General features: G+C 33.9%; 1 protein-coding gene across 4 annotated transcripts in view; it reads right to left on the reverse strand.

The window, feature by feature from the left end:
- Nucleotides 1-14,707, reverse strand: part of CACNA2D3 (calcium voltage-gated channel auxiliary subunit alpha2delta 3) — a 470,721-nt gene that overhangs the window by 221,844 nt on the left and 234,170 nt on the right. For all 4 annotated transcript variants that reach the window (XR_012634269.1, XM_074914174.1, XM_074914173.1 and 1 more), the window contains one exon: nt 9,454-9,567. Coding sequence is in view for 3 of the 4 variants with exons in the window: in XM_074914174.1 (XP_074770275.1) it covers nt 9,454-9,567 (114 nt within the window). In the remaining variant the exon portion in view is untranslated. The remainder of the gene's footprint in view (nt 1-9,453; nt 9,568-14,707) is intronic.

A 14,707-nucleotide genomic window follows, 5' to 3' on the forward strand; every position in this document is an offset into this window, starting at 1 on the left:
CAGCTATGGTCACTTTTTGTTGGCAGATTACTCACAATTAACAATATATATTCTTGATATTTTACAGGGACTGTACATACTCATCTAAAATAGAACAGTTCTGACAGCCTACAACATCTCTTTTCTGCTTGCTGTGTTTAAGTAAGAAGATGAAGATGCATACATTATAAAGATAAGTAATTAAAAACAATCAGACTATGAATTGGCCTTTAGTATATCCTGACTTCTAGTATAATTGCAGTATTGTTCTGTTTAAAACACACAAACTAAAATACAGTTTTTATCATGCTGTTGAAGAACTTCAAGAATAAATGATCTCACTATTTCTTGAAGTGGATGAGATAATTCTTCACAAAATACACTACCTTAAGAATAGACAGTCCACAGATGAAAATGGATATATTTCTGCAACTGCTATGCCTACTTCAACTGTCTTGCTTCTGTCATAACAACTCCAGAAAAATAATTTTTTAAAAAATTAAGACCTTACAGCACTTCAAATATCAGGTAAAGTTTTATTATATTCATTTGTGAATTAGTAAACAAAACTCATAAAATATCAGGTCCTTATTATGATATTTACTTAAAATACTTTGGTCTCTCTTGTTAATAATGGCTTTCAGCCATGTATTTCAGTGATGTGGAGTGTATGCTAGATGCAAATCGTGATTATCTGTAGTCATCTAAGCATGTTTTATGTACACATTTTTATCTTAATTTTTGGATTTCTATGTCTACACACACTACATAAAAATTAACTTATTTTTTACAGTAAAAGTAATTATTTTTCTGTTATTTATACTCATGAGTTCCTGAAAAGTACTTCAGACAATCTATTTCAGATTGTAGATTATTCTCCATTTTGACTGCCCATTGTTTATAGGGTACTTTGTATGACTCGTAGTTAATTTACTTTTGTATCAATTTCTGCTTACATGACAAACATTAACAGGATAATCGCACTTTGGATATACATTTACATTGTGTATAAATGATCATCCCAACTAAAATTCTGAAAACATTCAGAAAACATTAGCCACTATATAATTCTAGCCAACCGTATAACTGTATATGAGAGGCAGTAATACTTCCTCTGGCAATCCACATATACCCTGAGGATAAGATTCGACTACTCTTATCTTCACAAAAAATATCTCCCCACTTTTTGGTTTTAAGCACTGCAGAAAAAGTTTGTTCATGGGAAAATAAATTGACACTGGCTTAGAAAAGAACTCTTAACTACTTTGAATGTCATACTAAAGAATACAAGTAGAAATTCTAGTAACCAATTCGTAGATAGCATTCTGGTAGTTCTGGAAAAAAAAAAAAAAAAAAAAAAGGGGGGGTATTCACTGAAACAGAAACCTACCTGCCTCTTTTTCTCTTTAAAAGGGAGAAGTAATAATTGACAAGAAAATAATCTCTCTTTTTTAACTATTTTTTTCCTGCAGATGGGGCAAGAAACTAGGACTACAGCATTTCTGTGAGGAATTGTTTCTCTTTAGGCCCAAATCAACTTTTGTTTGATCTCATACCGCATCTTTCATCATACTGCAGGGGTGACCAGAAAGGTAGCTAATTAATGTAAGTTATGTCATAGCTTGAATGTCCTATAAAGCATCAGGAGCTTCTTTTGTTTCTAAGAAAACCAATAATAAAGCATACAGTTTGTGTAGCAGTAATAACATCCCTCTCTAAAGTAATTCAGTCTTATTAGGAAAAAAAAAAATCAATTTAATAACATCCAGACAACACTGTATACGAGACATTCAATTTGCTGTACTAATGTTCCATGTTACCAACATCATCAGGTTCCTAAGCTACAGAAACTTGGTTAAAAATCTGCAGAAAGGTTTGTAAACTTGTGGATAGCAGACATGAAGAACAGATGATTTGTCACCAATGCTATGCCACAACACAGCTACCCATTTTCTTGTAGCCTGTTTTCACAGCGTCAGTTTGATTTCATGTTTGTCTTTAGGATAGTTTTCAGACAAAGAAAACAAAAACGTGTCATGTTTTCATCTTCCTTTGTTAAAGGAAGGTAAGAAAAGCATTCTTTCCTGTCCTATGGCAGAATCTAAATGTTTGGCAAATTTTATGTGTACCCAAAGCTCAAACTTTAATTTAATGTACAGCAGCTGAAGCCAATAGATTGTTAGTCATCTTTAAACTCACTAAATAGATTTTTAGTAACAAAAAAAAAAATGCAGAATTATTAAAGTTAAATATTTCTTTCACAGATCTCTAATATCAATGTAGTTATTTAGTGATCAAGTGACCAGTCATGACCAAGTATTTTCTTAAGTATTTTAAAAGGCATAATGCCATAAATTACTAAATGTACTACAAATATTGATCCTGTAAAAGTATGCATTAAAGTCCCACATAGCTAAGGAGTTATCAACTGATTACTATTGTCTGAAAACATAATAAATTATTATGAAATCAAATCCAAATCCAGCAAATTTTTATGTGCTAATCTCTGGATTCAGTTTTAATTTTAAGTATTGTATATAGACCCAGAAACCTTCCGGACTATTAAATTTTTCATGTAAAACAGATGCAAAAGCAGGTAAAAATACTTAAAAGTCATGGAACTATTTATTTTTCTATTTCAACAGTTCTACTCAGACATAGCATGAGCTGTTAGGTCTTTCTGCATCATAATAATTCAGTGTAGGAATAAAGATGTTATTGCAGTTATTCTTCATATCTACCCTACTTGAAGTCTTGACACTGAGAGAAACCATCTTAAAACTCTGCCTGGTTGTAATGGTTCATAAGCAGAAAAAAAATATTTCTCTCCCATACAAAACGAACTCTCGCCAGAGACCTTAGAATAATAGAAGACAGGCAGATGAAGTTCTGTTCCCTGTTACTTGCCAGTAAGTGAAAGGCCGAAGAATAATGAATAAGGTAACTGACACTGGAGGTACTTTTAACTTAGATTAAGAAAAAAAATAATAAAAAAGGCCTGAATTCTAGAGTACATTCATCCTTCTTAGCAACAGAGACAAAATTCAGGAGACTTCTGGTCTGTGTAGCTGGATGTTATACTAGAAAATTAGGAAATTTTAGGTGGGACTTTGGTTTCCATTTCAATTTACTCAATAGTGAGGGATTATTGCTTCTGGGTTTGCATATATCTACCATAGCATATAGCTATTTCAGATAATTATGAAAGCAAATGCTTTTCAGGATCAAAGGACAAACCTAAAGGGAAGGCTATTGTTCAGTTCATTCAATGATTCTTTTGATTTATTTTCCAGATTTTGCCTGTGGTACAATATCACCAGGTGAAGAGCCATCAGGCTGAGGGAGCAGAACATCCATTTCTGGATGTTGCAAGTCAGAACACCTCATAAAGATGAGATCTTCCTTGACCACTTGTAAGTGCTGTATCAACCCATATGAAAGAGGAATACTAGAAGACTGTATCCAAACCGAAATTTCACAAAAATATTTGCTTATATATTTCAATTATGTACTTATTTCCCCTCGATCTCACTGGGATTTCAAACTCTGTCCTGAATCATGGTCATGGAAGATATGCTTTTGGGCTTCTCCAAAACACTGAGGAGATGGGCTATATAGAAGTATAGAACTTGACAGCCACATAAAAGCAAAGGGAAAAGCAGGAGAGAAAAAGACCTACGCTGCAAAATATGCAGGCACTTGGTCATTTTAGCCAGTGGAGAAAATGGATCATGAGACTTCATGGAGTTGCTGTTGAGCCACTAGAGTTTTAAAGTTTCCTCATGCATTCATACAAAAGGATTTACTATATTATTTTCCTTTGCAATGTCACAGCATACTGAGAACAGTCTTGCTATGTTTAAAATGTCAAAATATGTTAAATATTATTTAAGTAAATACTTCCTGTTCCAAGTTTATTAATCTTCAATTACTGACTAAAATGGCTTTCAACAGATAGCATGACAGGGCTTAAAGCTCTGATAATATCTCTGATCTCACTGTAATTTCATTTTTAAATGTGCTACAGCATTTGAGCAACATTTATAAGGTTAATATTCCTGGAATTTTCCATTAGTTTCTTCCTGGAATTTTCCAGTAGACTGGAAGTAGGATTGTTATTTAAGAAGAAACAATTAGTGGTACTACTTTCTAGGAGCAACCCTGAAGGGCTATCTTTTCCTGTAGTCATGTCCGCTTGCCTGCCCCACCCCACAACAACGTCTTTTCATGCTTTTAAATTAGGATAAGGTATCTAATGAAATATGTAAGTACAGTATTTTCCTTGGTTTCTACTAGTACATTTGGATATAATACTGGAAGCAATAATATACAGTAAAAGCATTGTGCTCTCTGTTTCAACTGACATAAAAAAGGTATTTTGAGACTTAAAGTTTTTCTCCTGAAATAGGACATCTTAAAAAAAAAAAAAAAAAAAAAGTATTGCAACTATATCATATTGTAATTGAAAACAAACACTTTCTCGGTAATATTCTTTTAAAATACTTACTTCTGCTACTTGGTGAAAACCTGGGCTTTTATATGAAATGTAGATGGATTTACTTTTGAAGATTAATTGTTCTCATTTTGGTAGTTCATGTGGCAGAGCTGTCATGAATGAATTATGGAAACTTGAAAATACTGAATGCAGGTTTCATGAATGATTAAAAATATGTAGATAGCATAAATTTATTTATAATGTGTAAGAATCTAGCTCCTTAAAGTGCAAGATTGCATGAATGGACTCGTTTTAAAAAAGGAAATAGACATTAACAACTTAGTCTTAGTCATACAAATAAAACATAGTGTGTCATAAAGATAGTATCTACTAGATTTACATTTTAAGTAGCAGAAGATGTTAAGAAAATATGGGGAAGTGTTTTTTGGGTGAGGGAGATAGGGACTTACAAAATAAACAGTATTTTCTTCTTTCAAGAAAATTTCAAATTTATTGCAACACAATTTTTATTTCATACATTATCAGAAAGAAGCAGCTTTGTAATCAGCTGTCAGGCAGAATACATCTACAAGGACATGTAATAAAGTGCTCTTATGCCTGTTTACACTATGTTTTTAAAAAGTACTGTCTTTTGCAAAGATATAGATGGCTTGGAAAAAAATAAGAAAATATTAATTGTTATTTGCATGGTGACAGTATGTTTACACTCCATTTTTAGAGACTGTCACCAACAACCCGGCAAAGCCTTCAAAGTTATATGAAGAATTTGTTCCTTTCTATAAGAGAACAAGATGTTTCTGCTGCAGCTAATGATGATATGTTTAATATTATCTATCATTAGATAAACATAGCTGAAATAGGTACTTTGCTGACAGGGTAGTTGAGGTAAACAGAAACTGAAGAACTTCTCTCAATTAGAGCTATTACTTTGTCCATCACAGTATCAAAATGGCAGGAAAAACATAAATGATAAGAAAGATCACTATGAATAGAGATCTAGATGAATAGAGAACAAAAAAAATGCAAGAAAAAACGTACTAAGCAGTTCAAAGGTGTGACTTATAAATATAAAAAATGTCTTTGGAGAAATAAAGATGGTGTAATACAAAAGCAGGTGATCTTGAAGTGCACCGCATGCGTAATTTTTAGGCACACTGACACTGCAAATATGTAGGATATTGCATTTTCAATAATTCTTCCTACAAAGCCAAGAAAGAACATTGAAAGCCCTAATGCATTAAAGCATACATATGGAAATCTTTTACATTTTTCATACTGAAATATTTCAGGCTGACAAACTGATTTGATTTTTTTTCTACATATTTTCTTATATACAATTAGAAGACTGTATAATACATTATTTTATAAGAGTTGGGTAGCATACTGCATATTAAGTAAAATCTACTTCCTAAACACAGTGTCCTTGCTAAACAAGGGAGGTTTCTTCATGCTAGGCCTTTGCAGAAGTATACCGAAAGGGAAACCTGTTCTGCTGCTTATTGCAACAGCAGGGCAAAATATTGTTATCTCAGATACAGCTGTTGGTTTGCACATGAAAGATATATAGCACATGATTTTGTGAAAATACTTAGCTGACTGACTCAGAAAATTCTTTCCTGACTGATTTCATATGATAGAATGAGTTTCCCCATGGTGTCTTCCCATTTTTAAGACAGGAACTAACTTCATACTGTAAGAAAATACAAGACATCAGAGGCACATTCTTCGGAGAGATTCTGTACATCTCCTTAGACATCACTGTTTATTAGTAAAGGAAAATGTTCTCATGGAACATTTGAGGACTTAACAACTTAAATCAGATAATATCCCACTGAACAAGACAGGAAAGACTGGGCACAAGACTTTTTAAAAAAAAAAAAAAATAGAAAAAAATATTAAGCCTTCTTTCCAGTGGAACAAAATGAGTTATATTTTCATAAAGCAGAGATAACACTAGCCTACAGAGTCACTCAATCACATCAAAACTGGAAAGGAGAGAAAATTATGGGGAAGGGGAAGGTGCCAGAAATATTGATTGAAATGCCAAAGATAATATAGATTCAAGTCATATTCCTCATATCCTCTATTTAATTTGTTTAAATTTAATTTCTTTAAATTTTTATATTGCGTAATGAAAATTCTTCATACATCCCCTGGTCATGGAAGTCTTGAATCATTATAAAATATAATGGAGTAAAGTATTAACAGTAAATATTGAAGGTTAGAGCTGAAATTAACACTTCTCAGAACATTTCTATAGGGATAAAAGTCTATGCAAATATCTGAGTATTATTCAAAAAAAAAGAAAAAAAATTGTCTGTTGTCTATAAACATTTATGATCTGAAGAAGCAGCTATTAAAATAATAATTTCACAATCAGGTTATAGTTGTCTTGTTTCTCGCAGGATTTGGAAATAAGCGTGAATACAAAGCAGGAATCGAGAGATATATTGAGACTATATTACTACCAGGCATTTATATGAGCACAGTCATCTGATAAAAGACTTAAGCCATATATATAATATTAAGGAGTTACACAAATTTACTTAGGAATAAAACCATAACACACGACCTGTCTGATAAAAACAGATTCCATTTTGAATATTAAATATCTGAAGAACAAGCTACAGTTCAAGTACGTAACTGGTTCCAGATTATTCTGTAATTTCACCAGACAAATGTCTTTTATAAAGCCCTAACTTTCCAAATGTCTAATTAATCAACAGAAAAATCAATAAAAACTTTACCCCCGAAGAATCACCCATCTTCAACAGTAAATACAGAATAAGAAAAGGAAGGAGATATTTTCTTGTAAATACCAGCAACAAATAATTTCAGTGAAAAGCACTGAAGAAAAAGTAGGGAGACAAAAATCAAAGGTCATGTATTCTTCTTCAACTTGTAAATAGTGGATTGCCACATTTCAAGGAAGTACATATTGTATGTCCCAGAGTAGAAACAAATATTTCTGTTATAGTTCAGCAATATTGCCATTGCCAATTGAGCTGTGACTCAAAAATGTATGATAAATACCAAAATGGACAAATGCTGACATACAATGGAACTTCTTTCGTAATATCTATTTTTACATCTTAATGCATTAATTAAATACTGAACTTCCTCATCCCTTCCACTAGGGCTAGCATCAATTCACACAAAAATTATTACAGGTCTCTTCAGAATATGCACAATTACTGATGCATCCTTGCATTCTTTTAAAGATGACAGACTTCCTGGAATGTACTGGTAAAATCACAAAACATGAACTTTCTTCTTTTAGAGAATGAAGTTACATAAAAGGAGTGAGCAAGGTATCTGAAGAGAAAATAGATCTTCAAATTGCAGTTAGTTAGTACTCTGCATTCTCTGAATAAAAACCTCTTAACCAAAAAAAAATAGAATAGTTGTATGCCATTTTTACTACACAAAATGACAGTAATCAACATATAACATTTTCCAGAAGATCAGTAAAAAAATCACCAATTCCCATTTTCTCTTGCTCACTGATTGCTAATAGTGAGGTTTAGTTCAGATAAACAAGAAAAGGGAGAAAAGAAATGTAGTTTTATAAATGAAACGTGACTAAAAACTACAAATTAAAACTACTACCTTTTTCCACAGCATACTGAAACCCCACACAGCACACTCAGATTCAAATTCAGAGTGAGCTTGTTGCTTCCACAGGCACATAACATGGTAGGTATCTCAAACTACAAAAACTTCCTAAAATAGCCCCAAAAACTTACTTTAACAGAAGATAAAAAGCATAGAAGGAAATTATTTCACATCCAAACATGAGGCCTACTAGAGCTTTCTCATCACAAAAATTCAAGGCACTCTATATTACCATATAACATCCATGTGTTATATAACAACGTAGTTTAATTTTGGCAGATTTCTTTATCAGATGTACTGGGTCTGGCTGAGCTGGAATTGGTTTTCCCCTACCGCAGCCCTCACGGTGCTGTGGTTTATGCTGGGAGCTGGCAGGGTGTTGGCAGCACCCTGGTGTTGTGGCTGCTGCTGAGCAGTGCTTACACAGCACCAAGGCTCTTTCTGACATTTCCCCCAGTGGGACGGGGTGGGCAAGATCTTGGGAGGGGACACAGCCAGGACAGCTTCCCCGAACTGACCAAAGGGATATTCCAGACCATATGGCGTCTGCTCAGTATAAAGCTGGGAGAAAGGAGGAAGGGGGGGAGGGAGAGGGGGTGACCCTTGGTCCCCTGAGGCAACAACTATCCATATCAGAGTCCTGCTTCCTGAGGCCAGACATCACCTGGTAATGGGAAGTAGAGAATAAACCTGTTTTCGTTTTGCTTCCGTGAGCAGACCTTTGCTTCGCTTTGCTTACATTAAAGCTGATTTTGTTTTACTCACAAGGGTTGGGTTTTTTTCCTACCTTATGTTCTTTCGCACTTTTTGCCTGAGATAAAAGCGGGGGTAAGGTGGGTGGGGGGGGTGGAATGATAGAGCAACTTGGTGGGTACCTGGTATTTAGCCAAGGTCAACCTGCCACAACAGATCAATAGAACCAAATCCATTTTTAATAAAATCTCACCAGTTGCAAACTCTACCCCTCACTCTGCTCCTTTTAAATAAAGAAATTTAAAATACTGAGTCCTCTGCTCCTTCTCCAGCCACTGTCCACAGTACATACCCCCCTTTAGCTTCAAAAAGCATTGAATTATTAATGAGTATTTTGGGAGAAAGAAAAGTTTTTTCATGTTTAATGATGTCTCCCAGGGGAAGCATTATATAATGGTCAAAAATGTACTCTGGAGGAAAATATTTCCTTAATATCTTATTATCCTAAATTCATTACTACAGTAAAAGGCCATCTCTATCCTAGAGCAATATCACATAAGCATCATTGTTGTCATTACTGAAGCATCCTGTTATCCAAAATAATTTTTAGATCATTAGAAAGATTGTTACTGACTTTTCAATATGCATACACTTTATATTTGATATGAAGTTTTGAGTTTTCCATCAAATAAAGGTGATAACATACTTACTTTTCTATCTGGCCAATTGTATTTTGCAAATATTGTATCATATGTGTCCACAGCTCCATCAGTAATCAACATTATGGCTTGGCTGCAAATACTTCCTTGGCCTGTGTGATTGAACTGTGAAAGGAAACAATCATTTAGTTACAGCACATTTCTGTTAGATGAAGATAGATAGGATCGCAGTGGATAAACATGGATTTTGTCAAATCACTAGCATGCTTAGAAGTAGGTGAAAAAGTCTCAGGTTGAAAACATTTTATCATTTTAACATGTTCTTACTGAATCACAACTTCAATTGGGTGACAGAATCACATTATATATCCCCATTTTATTGGTTTGAAAAATAAAAACATACATAAATGCAGCAGTTCCCCAAGTTAAAAGTGTATTCCCCCATTTTATATAGATGATATGTATGATAGATGATATGCATCTACATCGAGTTTCCTTTGATTTAAATACAGTTTTATAAGAATAAGCTACACAAAGGGAAGAAGAAATAAATGACTGATAATTTTACTGTGAAGTACAGAAGATATACCACTTATTGAGAGACATATGACTACTCATATGGCATTCATATTCACTCAGGATTACATTCCATATGTTATTTTACATAAATGTTTATCTGGGAAAACCAAGTTAATATTTATATAATCTCAGATTCTCCCGTTACTCAAAATGAATACATACAAGTAATTCAAGCTGCTGAACAGAAGTGCTTGAGCACAGGTACTTAGACAGCAATCAACATATCCTTTGGAGTACTGAAAGAAAGTTTTGTCATTCCACAAACAGTATTTTTCTCCTAGTCAAAGAGCAAGTAAATTGGCCTGAATCGCAGCATAAGTTTTGATCTCTTGATTCTAGAGTTGGTGCCTTAATTTTGAATCCATGTGTCTCCATTTCCTCTTATTGCAGAAGAGGTTCTTATTTGTCTGTGTATTATTTTATATATTCAAGGAACTTAGGTGAAACATCCGGCTTTCAGCAAAAAAATGCAAAGTTGGAAAATTATTTGATTTTTAATTACTCTTTATGAACACTAAAAAAATCTCTGAAAATAATAAACTGGGTGCATTACACATAATTCTTTATAGAACATATATAACATATAAATGTTATAGGCTAACATTTGAATACATGCTAATGAATGAACAGTCTCCTTTTGTTCTCTTCTATGTAGTTTTCAGGTAGATTTCAGGTAGATTACCAACTTTGAGGTCAGACAAGGCCTCATCCTACCACCTTTCTGTTGGTACAGAGAAAGCCATGCAATAAACAACTTGTCCCACCTCACCAGCCTATCTGCAATGAATAGTGCCCAAAAAAGGGTGGTCCCATTTAGGAAATAGCATTTAAAATTTAAAGGTGAATTACCTTGCAGGGTCTTGAATGCTTCTGGATTCAACAAAATCTGTTCAGAGTATTCTAATTTGATTTGGGCTAGCACTGCTTTTGCCTTTAAGCTTTCTGCAGTCTACTTGTCCTTACATATTCACTTATAGTTCTTCCTAAAACTCTAATAACCTTTTTTCTAGAAAAAGTTAACTTCTAAAAATGTCATCTTTATAGACATGCCTGCAGTAGGAAAGGGAGTGGATGGTGGGTTCCAGTAGTGCTCTGTCCTCTTTTCTTCAACCCTCACACTTCTATATCTGAGTAGTCACATCCACAAATATCATTCAATAATCATCTCTACCCTTTGCAGCTCTCCTCCAGATCAGTTTCCTTTTGACCAAACAGGAACCTCAGTGAACAGTAATAGAAACATGTTACTTAAAGGGAAACTAATGTGGATTAACAGAGCTAGCTATATTCTGGTCACTACCTGTGTGAAAACTCCTATCTGTGACACCTGCAAGGCAGTCTATCCTTAAAACTCTTCACTCATGACAGGTTTTCCAGTCATAACCAGAACCAGAATTATTAAACTGGGATTCCTTCATTAGTATGATCTTAGATCCAATATTTTCTCATAAAAATGAAGTTACTTTCTCAAGGGATATATTTTTCATATGGTCATTGAAAGAGGCAAGGTATATTAAAAAGGAAATTAATGGAGGGGGAATGCCTTTATATATTTATTAAAAAACATCACTCTCTATGCATCTGCATTATTCTACATAGCTATCTGTTCGAATATTTTGAAGAATGAGATTAAATTCAAATGCTTTGATGAGTAATATCTACTCATATTTGTCTAAAACTTTAATTTTACTGAATAGCAAGAGTGATGAAAGTGTTTTCCATAATAATAACAATGACAAGGGCCTTATGATGAACTACAATTAACTCAGTGATTCATCAGTTAGCAGCAAAAATTTCAATGCATTCTGACATATACAGCATTTAGTTGTGATTAACAGCCATTGAAATGTCACAGAATTCTATTTAATTGGCTATGATTTTTTTAAAGGTAATCATTGCAAAGACGGCATTTGTCACCAAAAGAGATAATTGCAGTTGTCACATGACACAGTAGGTGCCTAACTACTGTACCAAGCACTTCTATATTCTTACACTCTATAATGAACACTGCATAAGTTGATGATTGGAAAGAATTTCAAAGTGGATTTTTATACATGCTTTTCAAAGCATCAGTATCAACCATCTTCAAGTCTTAACAATCTACCTAAATACTGAAAGGTAATCACAAGGCAAAATTAACTGTTTAATTAGTGTAACCCCTGACCATTCTAAAATCAAACCATAGTCTTAATAGACTATTTGTGTAAACCCTTCTCTTTTTTTAAATGTAGGCCAGACATCCTTAGGTAACCTATAATTGACAAGAATAGATTTCTCTCACATAAAGGTCACATCCTGTAGACAAAGTGGAAAATGGTTAGGTGTACTATTTTAAGGAGAGAGTAAGTAGCTTTTTCTCTGGCCTAGGATGCTTAATAGAAGCTCCCAGAGACTTTGCCGATATGTCTGTATATAATGGAAAATATTTTTATGCTGTCAATTCTGGAGGTATATATGCAAGATGGCTTGAAGCGATTATGCTCCCTTTTATAGTATAAATAGAAACATTCATTATTCCACCTTGAATAGATCTGAACATACATGTAGCATGATCCATCATGACCCTGCAGATCAAAAGACTCTCACTCATCATATATACAATTCAGTACATGGAATGTCAGTTCTCTTTGTTCTCAAAACTATCAGTTTATCTGAGATTTTTATACAACATTCATCATTATAACTTCAGTTGCCTCACAGATTTTAAAATTTAAAAAAAAACCAAAAAAAACAACTCATCTCAAGTGTCCTTTATCACCATAGTGGTTATTTTTCAGTTTACACAGACTTGGAAGACTAGTATAGAACATCTGTATTGAGGCTGGTTGCTGTTTACTGTTGTGTATCTGTGGCCTAAGACTATTCAGTGCCCATGATGGGATTTTTAATAAACCCTCTACAAACAACCTACAGCATTCTTTACTTCGTGCAGCTTTTCTCATTGTCATTTTTGGCATGCACCACATGAGGGACACAGCTCCACACTGCCTGGTGAACAAGTGGGCAGTGGGTGGAGGCAGACCCTCATCTTTTCATTTTAGGATTTTATGCCCAGAAAAGAGCTGATCAGTATTGTGCTTCAAGATGGATACAAAGGAATTGGAACTGTTAGTTAATCTACGATCCTACAGTATAAACGCAGGCACACTTGTCAAGTCAAACGCTTTGGAGAATATTTTGTTTTGAGGTCTCATTTGCAAGGCACACCCTTCAATCAAAAGACAGTTTACTATTTATTTTAAATGAGATTTTCTTCATCCACGAGACTCTCAGATTTGATTTTTTTTTCCCCAAAGGAAATGACTATACTTAAGAAAACACTAAAACATTTTCATGAACATAAACTCGGTAGAAAAAAGGGAAAAGGAGTGGGCGGGGGGGGAAGAAGGGAATTTGCATATTGTATTTGCGACTGAAATATTTCTTTACAAAACTACCCTGATAAATAATAGGGAGAATAATAACTTTTTTAAAAACATAGTTGGCATAGATCAATCTTTATTCCATCATCTGTTATTCATGAGTTGTGACTACTTTGTATTCTAAAAATCCAATGAGGTTGGCTGGGATGCATATTAAATCTAAAGGTACATGATTTTTAAGACATTGGATCTCTTAGGGCTAGATAGGTGGCCTGGGAAGGGTTAGGCAAAAAGAGAAACAAAACTGTTTTCATTACTCAAAGAAACTCATGTCAGAATACAGCTAAACTGCATCTTCAGTACTATAAAACTCTTTTTCCAACTTTCTTTACTAGTCCTTACTAAGCGTAGTAGTAGTATAGTAAGTTTTACTGAATTTAATTTGTGAGACACGAATTAAGTCCCTGTAACTTTTACACTGAAAGAAATGTATCTCAGTTTAAATAAGAGACACCAGTTTTCAAAAAGGTTCCTCTTTTTAAAGCCATACTTTGACCAGAGAGGAAGGGTGAATTGACTTCTAATGAAGTATCCCAGTCAGCGTGCAAATGCATTGTTCAAACTGAGAATGATAAAGCCAACTAGTTCTGGATCTGAACTATCAAGCAGCAAGATAGGGGGTCTAAATTCTCAGCCCTAAATTTAGGTTCTTCTGTAATAGACACCTACATATACCCTGAATATGTTACAGACATTCAAGTAACATGAACAAGGCATTGATTTGTTTATTTTTTAAAACTTATCTCTAAATATTATAATTTCTTTTTCTTTTTAAAGGTGATATATATAGAGACACAGACATATAAATATGTATTTCTGGATATGAAGTGTGAATCTCTCTCAAGGACAGGCTGTTCTTAGAAAGAAACACACAGTGTATTTAGTTGGAAGTATCCATCACTAACATTAACATTATACAATACTAACTACCACCAGCTGGACTGCCACCATGATAACCAGATGAGAAGATATTAACTTCTATCTGTAGACAAACTAGAATGCCTAAATACACAAGGAGTTACATTCTCATCACAACATCATCAGATATTTAGAAGACTACACTGATCATCTAAAAAACATTGTCCATACATTTCAACCCAATAATTTGGGCATCGAATCACTGTCTTGCATTTGAATCACATTGCAACCTCTCTTTTTTGTTGCTTTGGGAAAGCTTTTAAAAGCCTTTAAGTAATCTTGTTTGAAATACTCAAAGCAACAGTAGATCTTGCATAATCTATTTTAAAGGTTAATTAACGGTTAAAAGTCCACATGTTTTTAATTCACATGCCAGGAATTTGATG

This window comes from Athene noctua, chromosome 10, assembly GCF_965140245.1.
Source record: "Athene noctua chromosome 10, bAthNoc1.hap1.1, whole genome shotgun sequence".
Classification (NCBI taxonomy): Eukaryota; Metazoa; Chordata; class Aves; order Strigiformes; family Strigidae; genus Athene; species Athene noctua.